Below are 22,830 nucleotides of genomic sequence, written 5' to 3'. Positions count from 1 at the left end.
TTCCTTGATTCCAAGGGACTACCTATGATGATGGTGATTGGTTTATGTAGATGAGGTCCCAGGCCTAATTTCTAGTAAGCCTCCGGCCTTCATCTTCGGCTGTGCATTGCAGGTATGCCGCCCACTTCATGCCGGCTTCCAGCATGAACCAATTTCCCAGGCAGTGTGTTTAAAATAATTTCTAAAGTGGGGTTTATGTAAAAGGATTTATATTACTGGCACTGGGTGATATGTCCTTACTATACAATATAAATGCACAAGAGGCCCATGTTTGAGAGAAGGTCAGTCTGTGACCTGTCCTTTATTCCTTAGCGCTCAAGTGATGAAGGTGGATGGAGCTTCCTCTTTTATACCTGAAGGTCCAGGTTAGGAGTATCTCCCACCTAGTGGTCATAGTTCTCACAGTGTACAACTTGGGTCAGATTATACATGGGTTACAATGCTGGTTGAATACATGACATCACCTCCCCCCCCCCCCCCCAAAGTCTTATTGGGATCACAGGTTGAGTCTCTCTGGTGGTTTATGCTCTCTTGTAGAGCGCCTGAGTTGGGGCTCCGGTTGTTGGGCGCTGGCCTGAGTGTCTGCTGTTTGCGGTGCCTCAGGCCTATCCAGACTGCCCACAGTGATTGGGCTCTCCTCCCTTTGGTTCTGGTATTCGATCACCTGTGGTGGAGTGAACTCTACATCGTGTTCTTCCTCTGCTTCTTCTATGGGGTTGCTGAACCTCCTTTTTGTTTGATCCACGTGTTTGTGGCAGATTTGTCCATTGGTAAGTTTAACTACCAGAATCCTAATTCCCTCTTTGGCAACCACAGTGCCTGCGAGCAATTTGGGCCCTGCAGCGTAGTTGAAGACAAAAACAGGATCATTTACATCAATACATCGCGCCATCGCATTCCTGTCATGGTAGTCATATTGTGGCTGGCGCCTGCTCTCGATAATTTCTTTCATGGTGGGGTGTATAAGGGATAGCCGGGTTTTGAGCGTCCTTTTCATTAGCAGCTCTGCGGGTGGAACCCCTGTGAGCGAGTGTGGTCGGGATCTATAGGCCAACAGGAGGCGTGATAAGCGGGTTTGTAGGGAACCCCCTTGGATTCTGAGCATCCCCTGTTTGATTATCTGCACTGCTCGTTCTGCCTGACCGTTTGAGGCCGGCGTGAACGGTGCTGTTCTGACATGGTTAATTCCATTGCCTGCCATGAAGTCCTGGAATTCAGTGCTTGTGAAGCATGGGCCATTGTCGCTGACCAAGACGTCTGGTAGACCGTGGGCGGCAAACATTGCTCGTAGACTTTCTACCGTGGCAGAGGCTGTGCTTGAATTTAAAATGACACACTCGATCCATTTGGAGTAGGCGTCTACTACAACCAAAAACATTTTTCCCATGAAAGGACCTGCGTAGTCCACATGGATGCGTGTACAACTTAGGTCAAATTATACATGGGTTACAATGCAGGTTGAATACATGACACTCTGGTTTCATTGTGGATGTCTAACCAAGTATTGCCAGTTTATATTTTTATGCTTATTACCTGTGGAGTGTATTTATAAAACACTGGTGTACATCTTGTAATGCTGGTTCCCAGCTGTATGTGTGCAAAGGGTAAATGTTTGTGCAGCCTAGTGGTACAATACAGTATAGGCAGTCCCTAAGGTTGGAAGATGCCTGTGTGTGGATTTTTTTAACATGTGGTGACTGTTGCCACAGAGCTAGACCTTGGTCCAGTGGCGAGGATTGACCAAGTGAGACTGACTATGAAGAGTAAAACCCAATCCAGAAACGCAGTTGCTGTCACAAATTGTGCAAGTTGGTAAAGTCCAGTGGGTCTCTAGCCAAGGATATAGTAATGGATTTATTTTTTAAGTAATGTCCACTGTAGATGTGATTCCCAAGTAATCTGCTAAAAAGCTCAACTTTGTTGCACTAAAATATTTTGTAACATGATGCTGTACCAAGTCAGGTTGTACTGTTTACTTCTATGCTTCTGCACATTGGTTCATTTAGAATTTTGGCCCATCGTGTATATTTATTTTGTGAAGTAAATGCAGGAACATGAGTCACAAGACAATAATTAACTTCGAGAGTCCGAGTGTTCCATTAATGTTGTTTTAGAATATCTTAATAGAATTGGTCTTCTGACTAATTTTCTGGTAAGTCCCAGGATTTAGTCTACATCTACTCATTTGAAACAGTGCATGCTTATTTTACTTTACAGATTTTGTTTTTGTAAATTTTGGTTATGAAGGTGAAGGATGTTATTGTTGGATAAGCGATCACTTTTTTTCCTCTTGAGTACTTGCTGTTCAGATCAACTATTCCCCAGGTCAGGTGTGCAGTCTACTCCTCTCTCTTAATTTGCAGTCAGTTAATTTGAATTGCTAAGTAATTAGATTTTTTTTTCACCACTTCAGTACATTGTCATTTTATTTATGTTGGTTAATTTGAATATTTAGATCATTTGACTTTTGCAATAGCAGCAATAGACTAGTAGTTATGTAGCTTGGTCTACGATGTCCCAGTTTTAACCTCAAAGATCACCCTTTGTCACATGTGACATTTATCCATTTCCCATACAACTGTCCTGTGGCCTAAATTAGGGCCAGTTTTGTGCTGTGTGCCCATGCCCCCTTGCAATTGGATGATGTCAAAAGTTATTTTACATAGGAGCCATTTTGCGAGCAGTGAAGCTGTCATCCCATCAACCTGCGATGGATTCGAACCCAGGTCTGAGAGGTTTAAGACCTGTGGCTAACCCACTAATCTAATCCTCATTGGTGTGTGCAGTAATTTCAAATTGTGCTGTTTACATTATAAATTGAGAATGAGACCAAAAGACACATTTTCTTTTAGACAGTATAATTTTTAATATAGTGGGATCTTAATCTACTTAATTTCTTGAGGATAAAATAACTACAGATTTTTTTTTAAATTAAACACTTTGTTAAATATCTCCAACTAGCAAGAGTAATCTAGTCAATCTGATTGGTAGGTTCAGTTTTGAATTTTTTTTTCTTTCCACATGTGACCCCCCCCCCAATATGGTCAAATAGCCTAATGTGACGATCTCACGAGGGTCACGTACATGAACACTGGCCACTTGGGTGAGATATTAGAATGCCAGCAGTATCTTTGCTACATCAGCAGAGGGAAGGCATTAAGGGGAGAAAAATTGGGATTTACAAATATACAAAATGAAGAACAATGACCGACTAGTCCGTCCATCGAACTTGTCTTGTACTATCGAGGTGTAACATTCTGAAAACTATGCCGCCCATCAACATCCCACGCACCAGCCATGCAATCTCCCAGGAAAGGCAAAAAAAAAAAGCAGAGTTAAAAAAGCTTGGGCCAATTTAGGAAAAAAACTCTTATGAAATTCCTCTCTGACCCCTGAAGGCAATCAAACAAGTTCCCTTTGCTTTCTCTGGTTTACCCCAGTTACAGTCCACGCCAGAAACTTGTCCTTCATTGTCTCCTTGTATTGTAGATTGATTGTTGGCATGGTAGCAAAGCCTTGAAGTCTAAATATATCATATCTACCGAGGGAATAGGACAATGTGAGCAACAACAGACATAATTGGGGAGTTGGGAATAAGGCGGTGGGGGAGAGAAGATGGTGGAGAAACATGTTCCTCAAGTATAAAGCTACAGGTACAATGGCGGATCGAGAAAATTGTAATAATGTAAAGAATGTTCAGAAATTAGTTGGGAGAACTAAAATAGAAAATTAAGTTAGGATAGCAGGAAATATTGAAAAAATGATGTGCAGGTACTGATAAACAAAGTGGAGTTGAGTTTTTTTTTAAAAAGAGCAACACAGGCAGTAGTAAATCGTGAAGGGACAGCAGCTGTACAATAAATTGATAGGGAGAGAGGCTAAGCTTTAAGCATTCACCTGCATATAAAAGCTAATAAGAGATCCACTGAGGCAAGCCATTATCAAAAAGGATACATGAAGGAAAGAAAAAGCAAAATGAGGCAAGCAGCAAAATCAAATACGGGCCACTAGAGAAGATAAAGTAAAATTAAGGGGGAAAAAACAGGGGAAACTAGACTGTTGAGGCAATATTTGATGTAGGTAAAATTAAGATGGAGAATATGAAGTGTCTTTTTGGTGGAATGTTCATGAATGAGAATATTAAGAAGGGTGATTAATGTCTCTTGGTCAGTAAATTTAAAGAAATGTTATATTCGTATTCCTGACATTAGTTATTTTTATCCTGCACATGTTACATTGTACGTTTTTTTTTAAACTGCAAACCTTTTTTTCTTTCTTTTTACTTTTTTATATTTGACATTTTTGAGTGTTAAATTTGTTATGATCTTTTCAGAATAACTTATCCTAATATTGTCTAACGGATAAATTGAGTCCGATTATTTTGCTGAGAGTAAAATGTTCATAATTGAACATCTTCCTCAATCTTGACTTGAGTAGGGGGAAGAGAGCTTGAAAAATTGGGATAACTATCAAAAAAGGTGGAGAATAAGAAACTACAGTAGAGGGTAAACAGTAGTCTCTGTTCGTAGCTGTTGCACCTTTCGATAGGTGTCCACATCACTAAAATTGTTGAATGACATTCTAATAATTTAAAAGTAGTGAAAGCAGTTGTTTTAGCCAGCATTACTTTGACTACTACCATAAGTATTATAATCCGGGATCTAATAATCAGTAGTTTATTGTAACTAATCCTGCTGAAGGAAATGTAAGAAGTTAAATTAAAATTTATTTTTTCTGCTCGAGTTAATCTGGCTAAAGCTCCAAAGACTTTAGTATTTAATTAGATTTTATAGGAGGCGCTTTAATATGGAATGTGATTTGGGAAGCAATGTTGACCCTTTAATGCCATATGTAAAACAATACTTTATCCTATTTAGACATTCAATTAATCCAGAAATAAAGTGAATGTTTAACTTGAAAATCCTGTCAAGCTGTGTAGTATAATGTTGACTAGAGAGGCATACTGCAGAATACAGAGTAACCATATTCCACTGGGGAAAAAAGTGTGGTAGACAAAGAAGAAAACTAAAGATTTGAAAACACTTTTCTCAAGTATAAATCAATAGGTAGGCCAGAGGACAACGGTGAATATAAAAAATAAAGTTAAGGAGTTAAACTGTTTCATTCAGAGATTTACTAAAATGGTTCCAGGGATGAGGGATTACAGTTACATGGGTAGATTGGAAAAGCTTGGGGTTGTTCTTCTGTCATATGATCAGTTGTGCTAAAATATAAAACTAGATTAAAAATGTGGAGAACATGAAACACCATGTGAAAGGCTACATACATAGCAAGCAGCAGGTGGTCGGGGAAGTGGTGGGACCAGTGCAGGATCCCAAAGCGTGACGAGATACCAAGTGGGCAAGAAATGCCGACAGCAATGACAGTCATTTAGAATAATTAATGAAACCACATGCTGCCTTTCCAGTACTACAGAGGTTGAATTTTCAGGGAAGGAAATAGAAATATTGAAGATGCTAAGAATTAAAAATAACGTAATGGACAGAGGGAACTAAAAGACTTGAGGGGTTAGATTTTCAGTTTTCAGCAAGAACAGTAGTTTTATGCCAAAATTACAGTTTTCGCTGCGCTACCGTTTTTAGGCCTAACTTTCGGCCTTTATGTCTGCGCCCTGCTAAAGTCAGCGTTGCAGGAGGATTCGCAGCGCAAACCATGAGTTTTGGCAACCTTAGTCCGAGGGCGCTGCGCGAGAGGCCTTGGGTGGGGGGAAAAAAAACATTCACAAAACCCTTAATCGCTGAAAACTAATTAAAAAAATAAAAACTTTAACTTCCCTTTTTTGCAGGTGGTCTTACCACTGCTAGCAGGGCTGCACTGACAGATTTGACCCTGTCGGTATTCTGGGCGCAGTGTACGGGTTGGGAGAGTGCCGAAAGTACGACGGTAACCCAATCCACGACGTTGCACATTGTTTCCCGTTGTGTACCTCTCCCCAGCGATACTTAAAAGCGCCGCCGCAAAGAGGTACCCAAGGATACCGCCGACTGGGTTTTCGCCGCGGAGGGTCAAAACGCGGCGAAAACCCGGTCGCAAAGTTGGTGAAAGTCCAGCCCATAAAATCGTAGGAGGATGCCATTTGAACCATCATGCCTGAGTCGGCTCTTTGAAAGAGCTATCCAGTTAACCCCACTCCCTTGCTCTTTCCCCATAGCCCTGCAAATGTTTCCTTAATATATCTCCAATTCCTTTTTGAAAGTTACTATTGAATCTGCTTTCACCACTCTTTCAGGCAATGCATTCCTAATCGTAACAGCTCATGCGTTTATAAAAAAAATTTAAATTCTCCTTATCTCCTTCCGTGCCCCCGTCTGGCCTTTTTGAAAATTATCTTAAATCTGTGTTCTCTGGTTACTGATCCTCCTGCCAGTGGAAACAGTTTCTCCTCTATCAAAACCCCTTATAATTTTGAACACCTCTATTAAATCTCCCCTGAACCTTCTCTGCTCTAAGAAGATCAATTCCAGCTTCTCTAATCTCTCCACATAACTAGAGTCCCTCATCCTTGGTACCATTGTGGTTAAGTACCCTTGAAACTAGTGAAATATGTCCTATCCTGCTCGATTTTTAGGGATTGATTGGAAACCAGAATAGTGATTGCAGAGGTTACTACAATTTCATTTAAAAAGTGCATAAAGTTAAACCTGGGAGTTGCAGGCCAGCAAGTCTGACAACTGTAGCAGGTGAGCTATTAGAGCACAACTTGAAGAAAACAATGAAGCACCTGGAGAAATATGAACCAATAAGTGGGACTCAATGTGGCTCTTTGGAAGGCTGGTCATGTATGACAAATCTACTGAATTTTTGGCAAGATAACAGGCCTGGTGAATAAGAGGAGCTCAGTGAACATTGTGGCCTAGAAATTTGGCCATGCAGCACCTGTTTTTCAAGCACTAAACAGCCTCCAATATGATCGAAGGGAAGCACGCTCACATTTATGATTGAAACTGCACTGCTCGCCATATTTGAAAATGTTGCTGCTTTTCAGCTGGGTATTTATTTGTTGTGTATCTGCAACTAGGACAAAATGGTTCCATTTGAACTTGGGAACCCAGTTCCAGGGAGAAAGCTTGCAAGAAATGCATATAACTGTAGCATCAGTGTTATGCTCATTCAGTGCAAGTTATCATGTAAAGGCAACTTGAATCTGTGTCCGGGCCTGATCTACCAGAATTGCATGGAATTTAGCTCTCTGAAGCAAAGGGTCTCACTTTCCTTTGTTATTGATAACTTTGGGCCTTCATAATCCCAAGTGTAGTGTCTGCAAAGTAGTTTTGGATTCACGCCAACAGACTTGCAGTGTGAATGTACTGTAAATGAGCTCATATACACATGATGAACTGTGCATGGTGCTACCAACCTTGGTTCTAGTTCTTAACAATAACTTTCAGACTTGGCGGTCCAATCTTGAAATGTATTCAAATATTGCTGTGACATTCATCATGCTGTTTCAGCTTTCATTTAATTACAAGGGATCGTTCATGAATTTGAAAGACCTATTACTGATGAGGGATGAAGTTGTAAAAGCCAGACATTATTTATGATATTCTTGAAATGCAAACAATATTATTAAAAATTTTAGCCTGCAACCTCCACCAGGAATGATTTACATTTTTTTTAAACTGTAATTTCAGGGATCCAAGCAACAAAGTTTGGAACTGTCCTACGGACTTGCTAAGCAATCTTTGCAAAATAGACGATCCTCACATTTTTTCACCTCTGCCATATATTATAAATATAACTGCAGTTAACCCTGTTGGCTACAGGACTACGTTGTTAGAAATTGTGGCACTGGACATTGGTAAGTAATGTTTGTCACCACTCTTATTTTGTAATCATGTAAAATGGTTATTTAAATGGTTAAAATGGTTGACTGTCCAAGGACTTGCTCAATAAACTAACATCATACAATAATGGTAATTTTGTTAGTATTTCAGTAGCTTGATTAAACCAGTGGCAATGATACAGGGACAAATATTGCAGCAACATTTGTAGGTAGGAGAGGCACAACCCAGACTGGAATAAGAGAAATCCAATGGGGGAGATTTTCACGGGCTGCGTTGGGCAGAAACAGGGTGGTAGTGCCCCTGAAAACCTCAGGATATAAACTTTTACCGCCTTGTTCCCACTTCCGATCTGGCTGAAAACAGCCTACCAATGGGTGTCTGGAGCGCCTGCCTGTTTCAGGTAGGTCCTTTTAATATGTAAATTGGGGTCCTATGACATACCTAGGAGTCACAGGGCTAGAAATTTGGTTCTTGGTGAAATTGTATTTTTTTTGCCAAAAATACCGCTTTCACTCCACTACCGCTACGAGGCCTGAAATTCGGGCTTCAAATTGCACAGCGGAAAAATCGGCATTGCACAAGGATATGTGGCACAAACCGCGAATTTTCTGCAACTTTTCTCTGAGGCCGATACCGCTGCGAGAGAGGCCTTGGAAGAGGGGAAAACATCAAAAAATAAATTGCAAAAAATAATAAAAAAAACTCAACATTCACAAGATACTTAACTAGTGAATCGCTGAAAGAATTTTTAAAAATAAAATCTTTAACTTACCTTTTTTGCAGGTCTTCATACCTACCGCTGTTCCAAGTGCTGCTCCACAAGTTTTTCCCTGGCTTTTTTTTCCGTCTTAAATACCGGTGCACTGTGAGCCAAATTTTTGACGAAAGCGCTATTTCGGGTCTTGCATGTCTCCCCAGCGGTACTTAAAAACCTCCGCTGCAAGACTTCTCCGAATTTCCCGGTTTGCCGTTTTTCACCAAAAACGGCGAAATATCGCCGAGAAACCAGGCGCAAGGTTGGCGAATTTTTAATCTCAGGACCACTCGTGCCTAGTGTTAACACTACTTTAATCATCTTTGCAGAAAATTCAGCCAGGTTTGTCAGGCATGACTACGCTTTACAAATTTATGCTAGCTGTCTCTGATCAACTGACAGTGTTCTAGGTGTTCAGTGTTCACTCTATTCTTGATTATAGACTCTAGTATTCCCAACAATGGATGTTGGGCTAACTGGTCTATAATTCCCTGGTTTCTCTCTCGCCTTTCTTAAATAATGGAGTGATATGTACAATTTTCTAATCTAAAGGAACGGTTCCTGAATCAAGTGAAATTTGGAAGAGCATAGGCATCTGCAATGTTCTCACCTCCTTCCTTTAAAATCCTGGGATGCAAACCAGGGGATTTGTTCTTGGGGATTTGTCACTCTGTAGTGCCATTATTTTTATCATTACTGTTAATTTGCTAACATTAATTATGGTGAGTCACTATCCCTGATTCAAAATTAGTTTCCTTGGGATGTCTGCTTTACTGTCCTCTTCCTCAACTGCAAATAATGACGCAAAGAAATTATTTACCATTTCCTTGTTTTAATTTATAATATCACCATTATTTAAGCGGCTCACTTTGTTCTTAACCACCCTCTTTTTCCAAATATAATTGTAAAAAAGTTTTGTTGATTTTTAAATCCCTTGTAAGTTTCTTTTCATATTCCCTTTTTGTAGCTCTAACTATTTGTTTTGTCACCCATTGCTGTTCTTTGTATCGCTCCCATTCACTTGAGTATGCTTTTTCTTTACATTTTCATGTTGTCCCTTACCTCTAGTCATCCATAGCTCTTTTTTTGGCAAGTAGTACTCTTGCCCTTCAGGGTATAAAATGGTTCTGTATCATGTTAAATTATTTTTTGAAGACCACATGCGGACGATCAGTTGTTTTACCCATTTAACAGATTTTCCCAGTTTACTGTGGATAGTCTCTGTCTCATCCCATTGAAGACAGCTTTGCCTAAATCTAGAATCTTAGTAGCTGTTTTGCATTTCTCCCTTTCAAACACAACATTGAACTCGTCATATTATGGTCGTTATTGGGTGCACTGTTATATACACAACTCCCACTAGTCTTAAATCCTTCTCTCTTTCTTAATTCTACCCTTAATTCTCCACTGCCTGTTATGCCCTCTCAACATAGAAGTAATGTCATCCTTAATCACTAATGCTACTCCATGCCCTCTACAAGATTCCATAACCTTCCTGTAAAGATGTACAATTTTAAAAAGCTTTAAGGGAAAGAGGGAAGAACTTGCACAAATTGATTTGCCAGTGGAGACATTTAACACCACAGTTGAGGCCAAATGTAACACCTTTTAAGGCATGCTATATATCGAGCACAAACTAAACAAGTCAGAAATTGGCAGGGGAATGAGACAAAATGGATAACTGTTTGAGAGTTGACACAAGCGCAAAGGGCCAAATAGTCTCCTGTGTAGTAAAATTCTGATTCTAAGAGTGACCCGAAATGGATAAATAAATTAATCAGCAGTGAGGTAAAGAAGAAAAACAAACTACAAATCCTTCTCTTCAGAATGAAAGTGAAATATTTCCTCAGCTAAACTTTCTTGAATTTAAATGTTTATTTTGGACATTGCCGCCCTGATAGCAACTCGGAGGGGAGGGGGGGGAAGAGGGGGCAGTTTAGCGGTCGAGAAACACTGAAGAATGGAGTTCCCTATGGTCCCACCGGATTTAACGGTGGGATGTAATTAGCATTTTTGAAATTAGTTTCCTGGCCACAGCCAGCCAGAATTGATAAGGCTTTGGGAGATATCGATGGGGGGGGATGAGGGCGGGGAAAACAATGTGGAAGGGACGGGGAGAGATCGGGGGAGGGAGGTGAGAGGGGGTCAACAGAAGATCGTTGAAGGTGTCCGAGATCAAAAGGGGGGGGGGGCTGGGGGGCCTGTGGAGGACATGGGGGGGATGGAAGGAGATCGCGGGCCTGGGAAGGGCGTCTGATCGCGGTGGGGGGATAGTGGTATGATCACTGGGGAGGTTAACAGGTTTGTTTGGGTTATCGGGGAAGCACTCTTGCTCCTCCAAGCCCACAAGCAATGCTGAAAAAGCATTTAACACGTTCTACACAGCAGTCCTCGCCTCCCTTTAGCTGCCGGGCTTCCTGAGGCCCTAGCAATCCATCCAGCCAGCGTTAAGTCTGGAATAGAGAAAAAAATCTGAGGCATGCAGCCTCATTAAAATATTAGATGAGCAACTTGTCTCCTGGGAGTGGATTGGTTGGCTGGCCCCCCACCATCCCGCCTCTGTTAAAACCAGAAGTGGGTGGTTTGAGGCTGGTTTGGTTCTGGTTTAAGACTTTTTAAAATGTTTTTACTTTCTACCTGACCCAAACCCACCTGTTTTGGGGCATTAAAATCCCCCCCTACATGTCTGTTATCAGCAAGTGCTTTTCGTTGCAGTTGTAGCATTTCTGATTGTTCAGACAGAAAGACATTCTCTTATTTTTTGTTTCAGTTCAGCCTGATCCACCTGCAAATGTAAACGCTGAGCCTGTTTTTGGATCTCCCAGAAGAATAAAAGTGCAGTGGGATTATCCGCTAAGATGGAGTCCACGTTTCGAATTAAAATTTATTTTGGAATACAAACTCCAGCAAAATCATTTCTGGTCTAGGGTGAGTTCACCAGTGGTTTGAGGTTATTACTTGTGGTTTGTGTTGACTTGTCTGGTGCTGAATTTGGAGATCTGTTGCTGGTTTTCTTGCTGCAACACTAATTTCTAAAACTCCAGTATTTCTTGTGGCGTTTTTAAAAAAAAAAAAAAGAATTGTCCTTGTACTGGTGTGAACTCTACCATCTTGTTCTTGGCATGGGTACAGCTGTTGTCATTGCAATTCAGTTTAGTGGTTGGTATCTGAATTCTTAGAACTATTATCTATGCTGAAGCAAAATGCACGAGTGCTTGTTTTGAATTTCTGATGTCCGTGCCAGTCTAAAAGTGTAGAAAAGTACATATTTTGCTTGTGGGCACCTATTTTTAATTGCAATAGATCTTTTTATATGGTTTGAAACTTGAATATACACTTTATAAAAAGGTATATTATGTATTTGAGTGGAAAAATGTTCAACAGATGTCATGCATTACAAGAAGGTTTAAGAGAATACAAGAAGGTCTAAGATAGGTTTACAGTGCATGTGCACAAAGTGTGGTAAATAAGGTTAATGAGCTGCAGGGAAGGAATTCAATCCTTTAGCAAAGGAAATATGCCATCCTTACCTGGTCTGTCCTATATGTGACTCTAGACCCACAGCAATGTGGTTAACTCTTAAATGCCCTCTGAAATGGCCTAGCAAGCCACTCAGTTGTCAAGAAGGTGGCTCACCACCACTTCCTCTTCAAGGGCAATTAGGGATGAGCAATAAATGCTGGCTTTGTCAGCGATGCCCAGATCCTGTGAGTGATTTTTTTTTTTAAGCACAAATAGCCACATGCGAATATGATGTGGCGATAATGGAGACCTGGCTCAAAAAAGGGCAGGATTGGTACTAAATATTCCTGGATGTGTGTTCAAGAAAGATGGGGAAGGAAAGAAATGAAGTGGGTTTGGTAGTATTGATTTAAGGAGAATATTAAAATGCTGGAGAGAGAGGATGTCCTGGAGGGGTCAAGGACAGAATCTATTTGGTTAGAGATGCCATTACACTACCAGGTTTATTCTATAGGCCGCCAACTAGTGGAAAGGATGTAGAGGAGCAAATTTTTAGGGAAATTACAGAGATGCGCATGAACTATAGAGTGGGGATAATGGGGGACTTCAACGATCCTAATATAGACTGGGATAGTAATAGTGTAAAGGGGCAGAGAGAGGCAAGAATTTCTGAAGTGTTCAGGAGAACTTTCTTGATCAGTACGTTTCTGGCCCAACGAGGGAGGAGGCATGGCTGGATCTGGGGAATGAGGTGGAGCAAGTATCAGTAGTGAACATTTAGGTAACCGTGATCATAGTATCATAAGGTTTAGATTTGTTCTAGAAAAGGACGGGGAGCAATCTGGATTAAAAATACTTAATTGGAGGAAGGCCAATTTCAGTGGGTTTAGAATGGATCTGTCCCGGGTAAATTGGAATCAAAGATTGGCACGCTAAACTGTAATCAAACAATACGCTACCTTTAAAGAGAAGATGGTATATTCGAGGTACATTCCCACAAGGGATAAAAATAGGGTGACCAATGTCAGAGCTCCCTGGATGACGAAAGAGCTGGAGAATAAGATGAAGCAGAAAAAGAGCACGTATGACACATGTCGGGTGGAGAATACAAATGACAACCAGGCTATCCTTTTATAGGGCCCAAATTTCGGGCCGCGCCTAGAACGGCGCAGCCCCGACCTGGATGCCTGTTTTTTGCGCCACAAAGTGCACCTAAAAAAAACTTAGATTCTCCGACTCCCTGCTGGTCCCCTGGAGTCGGGCGCGGCGCAGCACGAGCTGTAGGCGGCGGAGCTAGGTCCCTGCGCTGAAAACAGTGCCGGGACCTCTGCACATGCGCGCTACAGTGGGTGCGCATGTGCAGTAGCTCCAGGCGCCCAAAACTGTGTGGGAGGGGCCCGAAGCACGCAGCCCCTAGCCCTGGCCGAATGGCCTCATTGGGCATGCGTGCATAAGGCTGCCTCCCACGCCCAGCTCCTGCTTCCTCCCGACCCGATTCGACTCCTTCTCCCCCTGACCCCAACACCGACCCGACTCCCGCTCCCACTCAGCCCCCGGACCCGACCCGACCCGCGCTCCCCCCCCCCCCCCCCCCCCAAACCTGACCTCCCTCTCCCTTCCGACCCCCCCCCGACCCGTGCTCCCGACCCCGGACCCGATCCGACACCACCTACCTGTAAATCTGGTGTTGGGGACGGGCCCTGCCCGAAGTCTTGGGCCCGGCCCGTTCAGCCTCCCTCCCCCTTCTCCTTTCTCCCCCCCCCCCCCCCCCCCCCATCTCCTTTCTCCCCCGCCCCCCCCCATCTCCTTTCTCCCCCCCCCCCATCTCCTTTCTTCTCCCCCTCCCCCCCTTCTCCTTTCTCCCCCCCTTCTCCTTTCTCCCCCCCTTCTCCTTTCTCCTCCCCTTCTCCTTTCTCCTCCCCCTCCCTTTCCTTTTCCCCCCCTTTCTCCTCCTCTCCCCCCCCCCCCCCCTTCTCTCCCACCCCTCTCTCCCTCTACCCCCCTCCTCCCCCTCCCCTCGCTGTCAGAAACACAGACACTGACAGACAGAGAGAGACACACACAGAGAGAGATAGAGACACATTGGGGGGGGGGGGCATCCCAGCATGCTGTTGGAGAGCTCCCGGTGCTGCAGTCGGTATGTTTTGTTTTATTGATTTTTTAAAATGTATTTCTTAATTTTTTTTGATTTATTGATTTTATCATTTATTATTGATGATGGCTCTTTATTTGTAATACTGAAGTGTTTAATGTTTGTAAACTTCCCTTTTAAACCCCCCCCCCCCCCCCCCATTCCCTACGCCTGATTTGTAACCTACGCCTGATTTTCTAAAGTGTAGACAAGTTATTTCGAGCGTACAAAAATCTTCACTTACTCCATTCTAAGTTAGTTTGGAGTAAGTTTTCACTGCCGTGACTTTGAAAAAAGGCGTAAGTTGGCGGACACTCCCCCTTTTGGAAAAAAAAATTCTGTTCCAAAGTGAAACTGTTCTAACTGACTAGAACTGGAGCAAACTAAATGCCGAGAATTTGAATTTCTAAGATACTCCGTTCTACACCAGTTGCTCCAAAAAATCAGGAGCAACTGAGGCCGAAACTTGGGCCCATAGACTGGAATAATAGTGTAAAGGGCAGAGAGGGGGAAGAATTTCTGAAGTGCTCAACTTTCTTGATCAGCATCTTTCTGGCCCAACGAGGAAGGGGGCATTGCTGGTTCTGGGGAATGAGGTAGGTCAAGTGGAGCAAGTGTCAGCAGGTGAACATTTGGGGAACAATTATCATAGTATCATAAGGTTTGGATTAGCTATGGAAAAGGACAGAGAAATCCAGAGCAAAAGTAGTTAATTGGCGGAAGGCAAATTTCAGTTGGATGAGAACTGATCTGACCTGGGTAAATTGCAACCAAAGATTGGCAGGCAAAACTGTAGTGGAACAATGGGCTGCCTTTAAAGAGGACATTGTTTGGGTGCAGTTGAGGTACGCTCCCACTAGAGGGAAAGGTAGGGCAAGTAAAGTCAGAGCTCCCTGGATGACGAAAGAGATGGAGAGTAAGATGAAGCAGAAAAAGAGCACGTATGACAGATTTCAGGTCGAGAATACATCTGAGAATCAAGCTAAATATAGAAAGTTCAAAGAAGTGAGAAAATGTCATTTTGAATCTTGTGAATGCTATGAGCAATCTAGTTTTAATGTCCTTGATTCCAGGCTTGCAGGCCATTTTGTGTACTGCTACAGAGGGTTGGTGCTTCTTTCCCTACAAAATGATCTGTTTAGTACTTATGAGATTGAGTTAGGACTTGTGCTACTGCTTTTACTCCGCTCTGCTCAAAGTACTGCTCTGCACTCTAAATGTGGATTTCTCAATGGGAATATGCTTATTTGGATGTTATGAAGAGAACAATGAACATGTGGAAGAGGCTAGGTTGGAGGCTCTTGGAGTTAGACATCACTGAAGATATCGCTTCCCTGCACATTCATGCTTCCTCAATAGGGTCTGATAAGTGGCAAGTAACATTGGCGCCGTACAAGTGCCAGGTAATGGCCATCTCCCCTTGACATTCAATGGCATTATCTTTGCCGAGTCCTCCACTATCAATATCCTGGGGTTCACCATTGACCAGACACTCGATTGGACAGACCACATAAATGTGACTATTGGAGCAGGCCAGAGGCTGGATATTCTGCAGTGAATGGGCCACCTCCTTACTTTCCAAAGCCTCTCCTCCATCTACAAGGCGCAAGTCAGTAATATGATGGAATGCTCTTCATTTGCTTGAATGGGTGCAGCTGCAACAACACTGAAGAAGCTAAACATCATCCAGGACAAAGCAGCCCTCTTGATTGGCACCTCATCCACTAGCCTAAACATCCACTAGCCTAAATATCCACTCTCTCAACCATCAGCATAATGTGGTTGTTACAGTAATCAACCAACTACTGTGCGAGAGGGACAAACTTCCAGCAGCTTGGCACTTCTAGTAGCAAGAGTTGCCGGACCCAGGTTGAAGCTCTTTCGTGTGAAGGCATTGGAGTGGGACTTGGGGGAAGTGATTTCAGCCCCATTCTGAAGAGATAGCGACATCTGGGTCCATTCTTTGCAGCCCATTGGTGTTGGGCACAGGATCAGATTAATCCCATGTGTGCTGTGATCCGCATGGAAGGATCCAATATTAATCCATCATTCAAAAAAGTGCTTAATATTTGTTGTAGAATGACTCGCCTGGATTCAAATTTTCCACCCCACACCCTCAAGGGGCACAGTTGCCACATCAGACAATTTTGCAAGCAGACTAAGTTCCTGATGGCTACTAATGGCTCTCAAAGCATCTCTCCTGCAGAATACAATTATTGCAAATCAGCATAAAAAACAGGACTTAAGCAATGATCTACTAGCCTGTTCCAACCCAACCCATATGGAAAATGTTTTCAGGTACTTGGGTATGTAGATACCCAAGATTATGTTGTGCATTTGGAAATGTTGTACAGCTTGAATAAAACCTTGATCTTTTCATAGCTGCCAGGGTAACTCTCCCAGTACTTCTGTTTGCCTGAGCGAAAACACCTCAAACTAGCAGTGTAAACAACAGCAACAACGAACACTTGTATATCACTTTTAACATTAAAAAAAATCCCAAGGTGTTTCACAGTAAGGGTTCCTGATGATTTCACAAACTGAATGAACCCTATTACTGTATTACAGCACTAAACACTACCAAATAGTGTGTTTAGTTATTTTTCTATTGCAAGTCTACCTCCTATAAACACAGAAAATGTAACTTTTTCATATTCACAGCTGAATACAAATTCAGTCTTCATTACTGCATGTCTATTTTGCTGTTTATCTTCTTGAGTCATAGCAATTGGCATAACCATGGATACATAAAGAACTCTCGTACAAAAAATTAAAACATGTTCTTTATATTGTATCTCCAGAAATATTGTGGATGGGTGACTAGTGGCACAGTGAAGTCTTGACTGAGCCAGAAGGTTGTGGACTAAGCCCCACTCCAGAGGCTTGAACATATAAAGGATGAAATTTAATGGGGCTCTCATTCTACTCATCTGCTATAACCTTGGTGGAAGAGCTGCGGTAAAATGGTGTAAATGGTTTACACTTTTTCCAGCATTTTCATCAAAGTACCGATCGCAGGTACCTTTTTTCAGACGAAACGCTACACAAAGGTCTTATCTGTCCTCTCAGGTGGACGTAAAATATTTCATGGCACTAGATGAATAAGAGCAGAGAAGTTCTTTGGATTTCCTAGCCAATATTAATCCCTCAATCAGAATCACTAAAACAGATTATTTGGAAATTTATCTCAATTATTGTTTGTGGGACCTTGTGTACGAATTGGCAGCTGCTTTTCCCTACATTACAACAGTGACTAAACTCCAACAATGCTTTACTGGCAACTGCTTTGAATTGTCATGAGGTAATAAAATATGCTATATAAATGCATATTTAAGTGTTTGGCTCTGAGTCTTTGCATTGGTTGGTGCTAGATAAAGCACTTTAATAATAATGGAACCATCATTGTCTATTCTGCATTTTTTTTTCCTGGAGGAGCTCTTCTGGAGAAGGTGAAATAATGTCATTGGTCTAATCCTACATCTAAAATTCACCTGGCAAGTTTGTGGCATTGGTGATTTTACTGAGAAGCCTGTGCTGATTGCCAAAGGAAAAATGTAATTGTGGTGGGGATCTTTGAGGTGGAGTAATACTGAGTGTTAATGTGGCATCCTATTTACATTTTTTAAATGCTGACTTGTGGTGACATCACCATCAAAATATAGCATCACCTGAAAAGAGCACTGATGTTAGAATGTTAATCTGACTACTAGAATAGTGTACTGTAGAACAACAGTGAGCTCCACATTTAGCATCCCTTCAGATTTTTTTTTTCCCTTTTATTTTCAGATGGAGACTAAATTGAAAGAAGAAATCATCACCGATGCTATTGTTGCTCAGCTGTATGTGATTCGTGTTCAAGCAAAGGATTCTTTTGACTATGGGAACTGGAGTGACTGGAGTTCTGAAGTATATTGTACTACATGGAGCGGTAAGCATAATCCATATACAAAACTACAAAACACGTTGGGCCCAAGTTTCCACATGATTTGCGCCTGATTTTTAGGAGCAACTGGTGGAGAACGGACTATCTTAGAAATCGCAATTCTCCACATTTTTTTTTTCTGCAGTTCTAGTCAGTTAGAACAGTTTCACTTTGGAACAGAATTTTTTCTTCAAAAGGGGGCGTGTCCAGCCACTGACGCCTGATTTGAAAGTTTCCACAGTGAAAACGTACTCCAAACTAACTTAGAATGGAGCAAGTGAAGATTTTTGTAGAACTGAAAAAACCTTGTCTACACATTAAAAAAAATCAGGCGCAGGTTACAAATTAGGCGTCCAGAACGAGGTGGGGGGGGGAGGGAAGTCATTAAATTCTATAATATCCTTATTTATACTTATACAAATATTATACAAATAAATCCAAGCTGAATAAAAATTTATAAGCAAAGAAAAGATTAAATAAACCATCTTCCTACCTGTGTGAAAGTGCTTCAGCCAGGGAGAATGCTGCAGGAAGCCTCACAAGTTGAGGCAGCCGTTCGTTCCCGATGGTAGGGGATGAGGCGGAAGCCGTTCCCGACAGCGGGGGGAGGGAGGGACTGCGGGCCCGACCGACCGAACGCAGTGGGTGGTGGGGGGGGGAGGAAGCCGTTCGGGAGGGAGGGAGGGAGGGCCCGACCGACCGAACGCAGCGGGGGGGGGGGGGAGAAAGCCGTTCCAGACGGAGGGAGGGAGGGAGTGTGGGCCGACCGACCGCAGCGGGGGGGGAGGAAGCCGTTCCAGACGGAGGGAGGGAGGGAGTGTGGGCCCGACCGACCGAACGCAGCGGGGGGGGGGGGAGAAAGCCGTTCCAGACGGAGGGAGGGAGGGAGTGTGGGCCCGACCGACCGCAGCGGGGGGGGAGGAAGCCGTTCCAGACGGAGGGAGGGAGGGAGTGTGGGCCCGACCGACCGAACGCAGCGGGGGGGGAGGAAGCCGTTCCAGACGGCGGGCGGGGGGGGAAGGAGACAGTGAGAAGGCTGCAGGAAGCCTCAGAAGTAGAGCAGCCATTCCCGACGGCAAGGGGGGGAGGCCGTCGGGAAACGACTGCCTCAACTTCTGAGGCTTCCTGCACCCTTCTCACTGCTGCAAGAAGCCTCAGTGCTGATGTGCTGATGGCAATGTGCTTTTATTAAAAAATGTTCAAAAATTAAACAGCTACAAAGAACGACAAAAATGGCCGAGTGCCAATGTTTCCTTCTCACTGCGCGTGCGCGAATGCTCCAACGTGCACGCGCAGGGTTGCCGGCAGGAAAAAAACTAATTTAAATGGTACCCGCCCCCTCCCACTTACAAAATCGGCGCGAATGGTAGGCTCCGCCCCCCTGGGCGCCACGCCAAGCAGACATGGAGCTGCAGGGCGCTCCAGAATCGCGCGGTTTTTTTCCGGCGCGAAAAACGGGCGCCCAGCTCGGAGGGGCGCCCGTTTTTTATCGTGTGGAAACTTGGGCACATGATACCTTTTTGTAATATGCTTGGGCTGCTGGTTCATTTGAACCTGTTCCATTTACAAGCAGGATGATTCCACAGAACCAGCAGCAACAGACAACATTGTGCATGCACAGTTGTTTGAAAGTTGTAAATCACAACTTTCATTTTTGGCCACGGATGACAATGAAAGATAATTAGAAATACTAATACATCTCATTAAGGAGGAAAGTCATTCCTATATAATACATCTGACCTTCAGACACAGGAAGCTGCCCCTTAGGAGCTAATTGATTAGTTTTCTTTTATTTTGCAATTCAGCTATTTTCTGAAAGATTATTCCAAATAAATCAGCCATTTTGCACACAGCAAGGGATAAATATTGGCCAGGACATCAGAAGAATTTGTCTACGCTTATGCAAACCAGCTGCTTCCTCAGTTGAAGGGAGAGAAGACTGGAGTGCAACTCAGTTTTGTCTCTTTTCTGCACTTCAGTAGCCAACTATAAAATGACATTAAGATTTTGAATAGCCCATCTGCCTGGCCACTAGTTGTGGAACAGACAATAACATTGTAATCTAAAAAGAAGGAAGCTGATTTTAGCTGGTAAATGATGCACAAACAGTAGGCAAGTGCTTGACGAGATCATAACCGTGGTATATAAGCACTACATTCTGTAGATGTCTGTCCTCCAATTGTGATCAGGCTATGTCCAACACAAAATTCAATTAATTGCACACCCTTCCTTGGGGCACTGTTTTGCTTATTCTATCTGGCTATGCAGAATACGCTTTTACATTGTTGAGTATTCATTCGAGCACTTAAAAGATAATTCGACTTCTGGCATGTTGGAAATCCGCATCAGTGTGTGGAGAGGGAATGGACTCGATGTTGCAGCAGTAATGTCGAGGCTATTTTCTCCCCAAGCTAAAAGTATACAATATGCAAAGCTGCTGCGTAAGAAGCTCCTTTCATACAGGCCTTTGAGGTGTAAAATCCTCTTGTGTAATTTGTTTTGACTACGGAAATCTATTAATCAATTAAATTTATGCATTACAGAAACTACTTCGGAAAGTATCCAAGCTGCTGTCACTACATTGATGATGGACGATGTACACCCACACAGTCAATCAACGGAGCCAACCTTTTCTCCAACTTTGACACTTTCAAGTAGGATCAGAGTCTAATGTTACTTTTGGTACTGTCAAGGATTAGTGCATAATGTCAAAAGCCATCCTGTAATAGAGCTTGGCTCTAGAAGTAGGTTCAAGTCAAGAGTGGAAAATGTTGCTTGTGTGAATATGCCCATAAATCTAAAAAAAAAACACTCTGGCATTAACTTTCTTTATATTATTAAGCCAGTTTGAAAACTGCACCCAGTGAATTCTACTGTAGTGTGTGCGTACACTCTGTACCACAGTATTCTCTTTAAATCAATACAAACAGTTCTCACGCCTAGGTTTTTTGAATACCCATTATAAATGTTAAATTTGTGAGCAGTACCTTTTACTGAATACCAGTACACAAAGTACTGAGTTAATTACAGAAATTAATAATTCAAGCAATGAAGTATACGAACATCAGTTTCTGTGCATGATGAACATGTTAGCATAAGAAATAGGAACAGGAGTAGGCCATATGGCCCCTCGAGCCTGCTCCGCCATTCAATAAGATCATGGCTGATCTGATCATGGACTCAGCTCCACTTCCCCGCCCGCTCCCCATAATCCCTTATCCCCTTATCGTTTAAGAAACTGTCTATTTCAATTTATTCACTGTCCCAGCTTCCACAGCTCTCTGAGGCAGCGAATTCCACAGATTTACAATCATCAGAGGACATTTTTTCCTTATCTCTGTTTTAAATGGGCGGCCCCTTATTCTAAGATCATGCCCTCTAGTTCTAGTCTCCCCCATCAGTGGAAACATCCTCTCTGCATCCACCTTGTCAAGCCCCCTCATAATCTTATACGTTTCGATAAGATCAGCTCTCATTCTTCTGAATTCTAATAAGCAGAGGCCCAACCTACTCAACCTTTCCTCATAAGTCAACCCCCTCATCCCCGGGATCAACCTAGTGAACCTTCTCTGAACTGCCTCCAAAGCAAGTATATCCTTCATAAATATGGAAACCAAAACTGCACGCAGTATTTCAGGTGTGGCCTCACCAATTCCTTATATAGCTGTAGCAAGACTTCCCTGCTTTTATACTCCATCCCCTTTGCAATAAAGGTCAAGATACCATTAGCCTTCCTGATCACTTGCTGTACTTGCATACTATCCTTTTGTGTTTCATGCACAAGTACACCCAGGTCCCGCTGTACTGCGGTACTTTGCAATCTTTCTCCATTTAAATAATAACTTGCTCTTTGATTTTTTTTCTGCCAAAGTGCATGACCTCACATTTTTTCCAACATTATACTCCATCTGCCAAATTTTTGCCCACTCACTTAGCCTGTCTGTCCTTTTGCAGATTTTTTGTGTCCTCCTCACGTTGCTTTTCCTCCCATCTTTGTATTGTCAGCAAATTTGGCTACATTACACTCAGTCCCTTCTTCCAAGTCGTTAATATAGATTGTAAATAGTTGGGGTCTAGCACTGATCCCTGCGGCACCCCACTAGTTACTGGTTGCCAACCAGAGAATGAACCATTTATCCCGACTCTGTTCTCTGTTAGTTAGCTAATCCTCTATCCATGCTAATATATTACCCCCAACCCAATGAGCTTTTATCTTGTGCAATAACCTTTTATGTGGCACCTTGTCAAATGCCTTCTGAAAGTCCAAATACGTCACATCCTTTATCCATCCAGTTCGTTATATCCTCGAAGAAATCCAGCAAATTTGTCAAATGTGACATCCCCTTCATAAATCCATGCTGACTCTGCCTGACCGAATTTTGCTTTTCCAAATGTTCTGCTACTGCTTCTTTAATAATGGACTCCCAACATCTTCCCAACCACAGATGTTAGGCTAACTGGTCTATAGTTTCCTGCTTTTTGTCTGCCTTTTTTAAATGGGGACGTTACATTTGCAGTTTTCCAATCTGCTGGGATTGCCCCAGAATTCAGGGAATTTTGGTAAATTATAACCAATGCATCTGCAATCCCTGCCGCTACTTCTCAAGACCCAAGGATGCAAGCCATCAGGTCCAGGGGATTTATCTGCCTTTAATCCCATTATTTTACTGAGTACCACCTCCTTAGTGATTGTGATTGTGTTGAGTTCCTCCCCTCCTTGGCTATCCACTGTTGGAATATTGTTAGTGTCCTCAAC

General features: G+C 42.7%; 1 protein-coding gene across 3 annotated transcripts in view; it reads left to right on the top strand.

Annotated features, from left to right (window-relative positions):
* The window catches only part of LOC139239255 (interleukin-11 receptor subunit alpha-like), a 105,739-nt gene that overhangs the window by 65,333 nt on the left and 17,576 nt on the right, over window positions 1–22,830 (top strand). For all 3 annotated transcript variants that reach the window (XM_070867954.1, XM_070867952.1, XM_070867953.1), the window contains exons 6-9: window positions 7,653–7,819; window positions 11,330–11,487; window positions 17,939–18,080; window positions 20,618–20,728. In XM_070867954.1, coding sequence (XP_070724055.1) covers window positions 7,653–7,819; window positions 11,330–11,487; window positions 17,939–18,080; window positions 20,618–20,728 — 578 coding nt within the window. The remainder of the gene's footprint in view (window positions 1–7,652; window positions 7,820–11,329; window positions 11,488–17,938; window positions 18,081–20,617; window positions 20,729–22,830) is intronic.

The sequence above is a fragment of the Pristiophorus japonicus genome, chromosome 2 (genome assembly GCF_044704955.1).
Source record: "Pristiophorus japonicus isolate sPriJap1 chromosome 2, sPriJap1.hap1, whole genome shotgun sequence".
Lineage (NCBI taxonomy): Eukaryota > Metazoa > Chordata > Chondrichthyes > Pristiophoridae > Pristiophorus > Pristiophorus japonicus.
The sequence above is the reverse complement of the archived record's forward strand: the minus strand, read 5'-3'. Positions and strand labels throughout refer to the sequence as shown.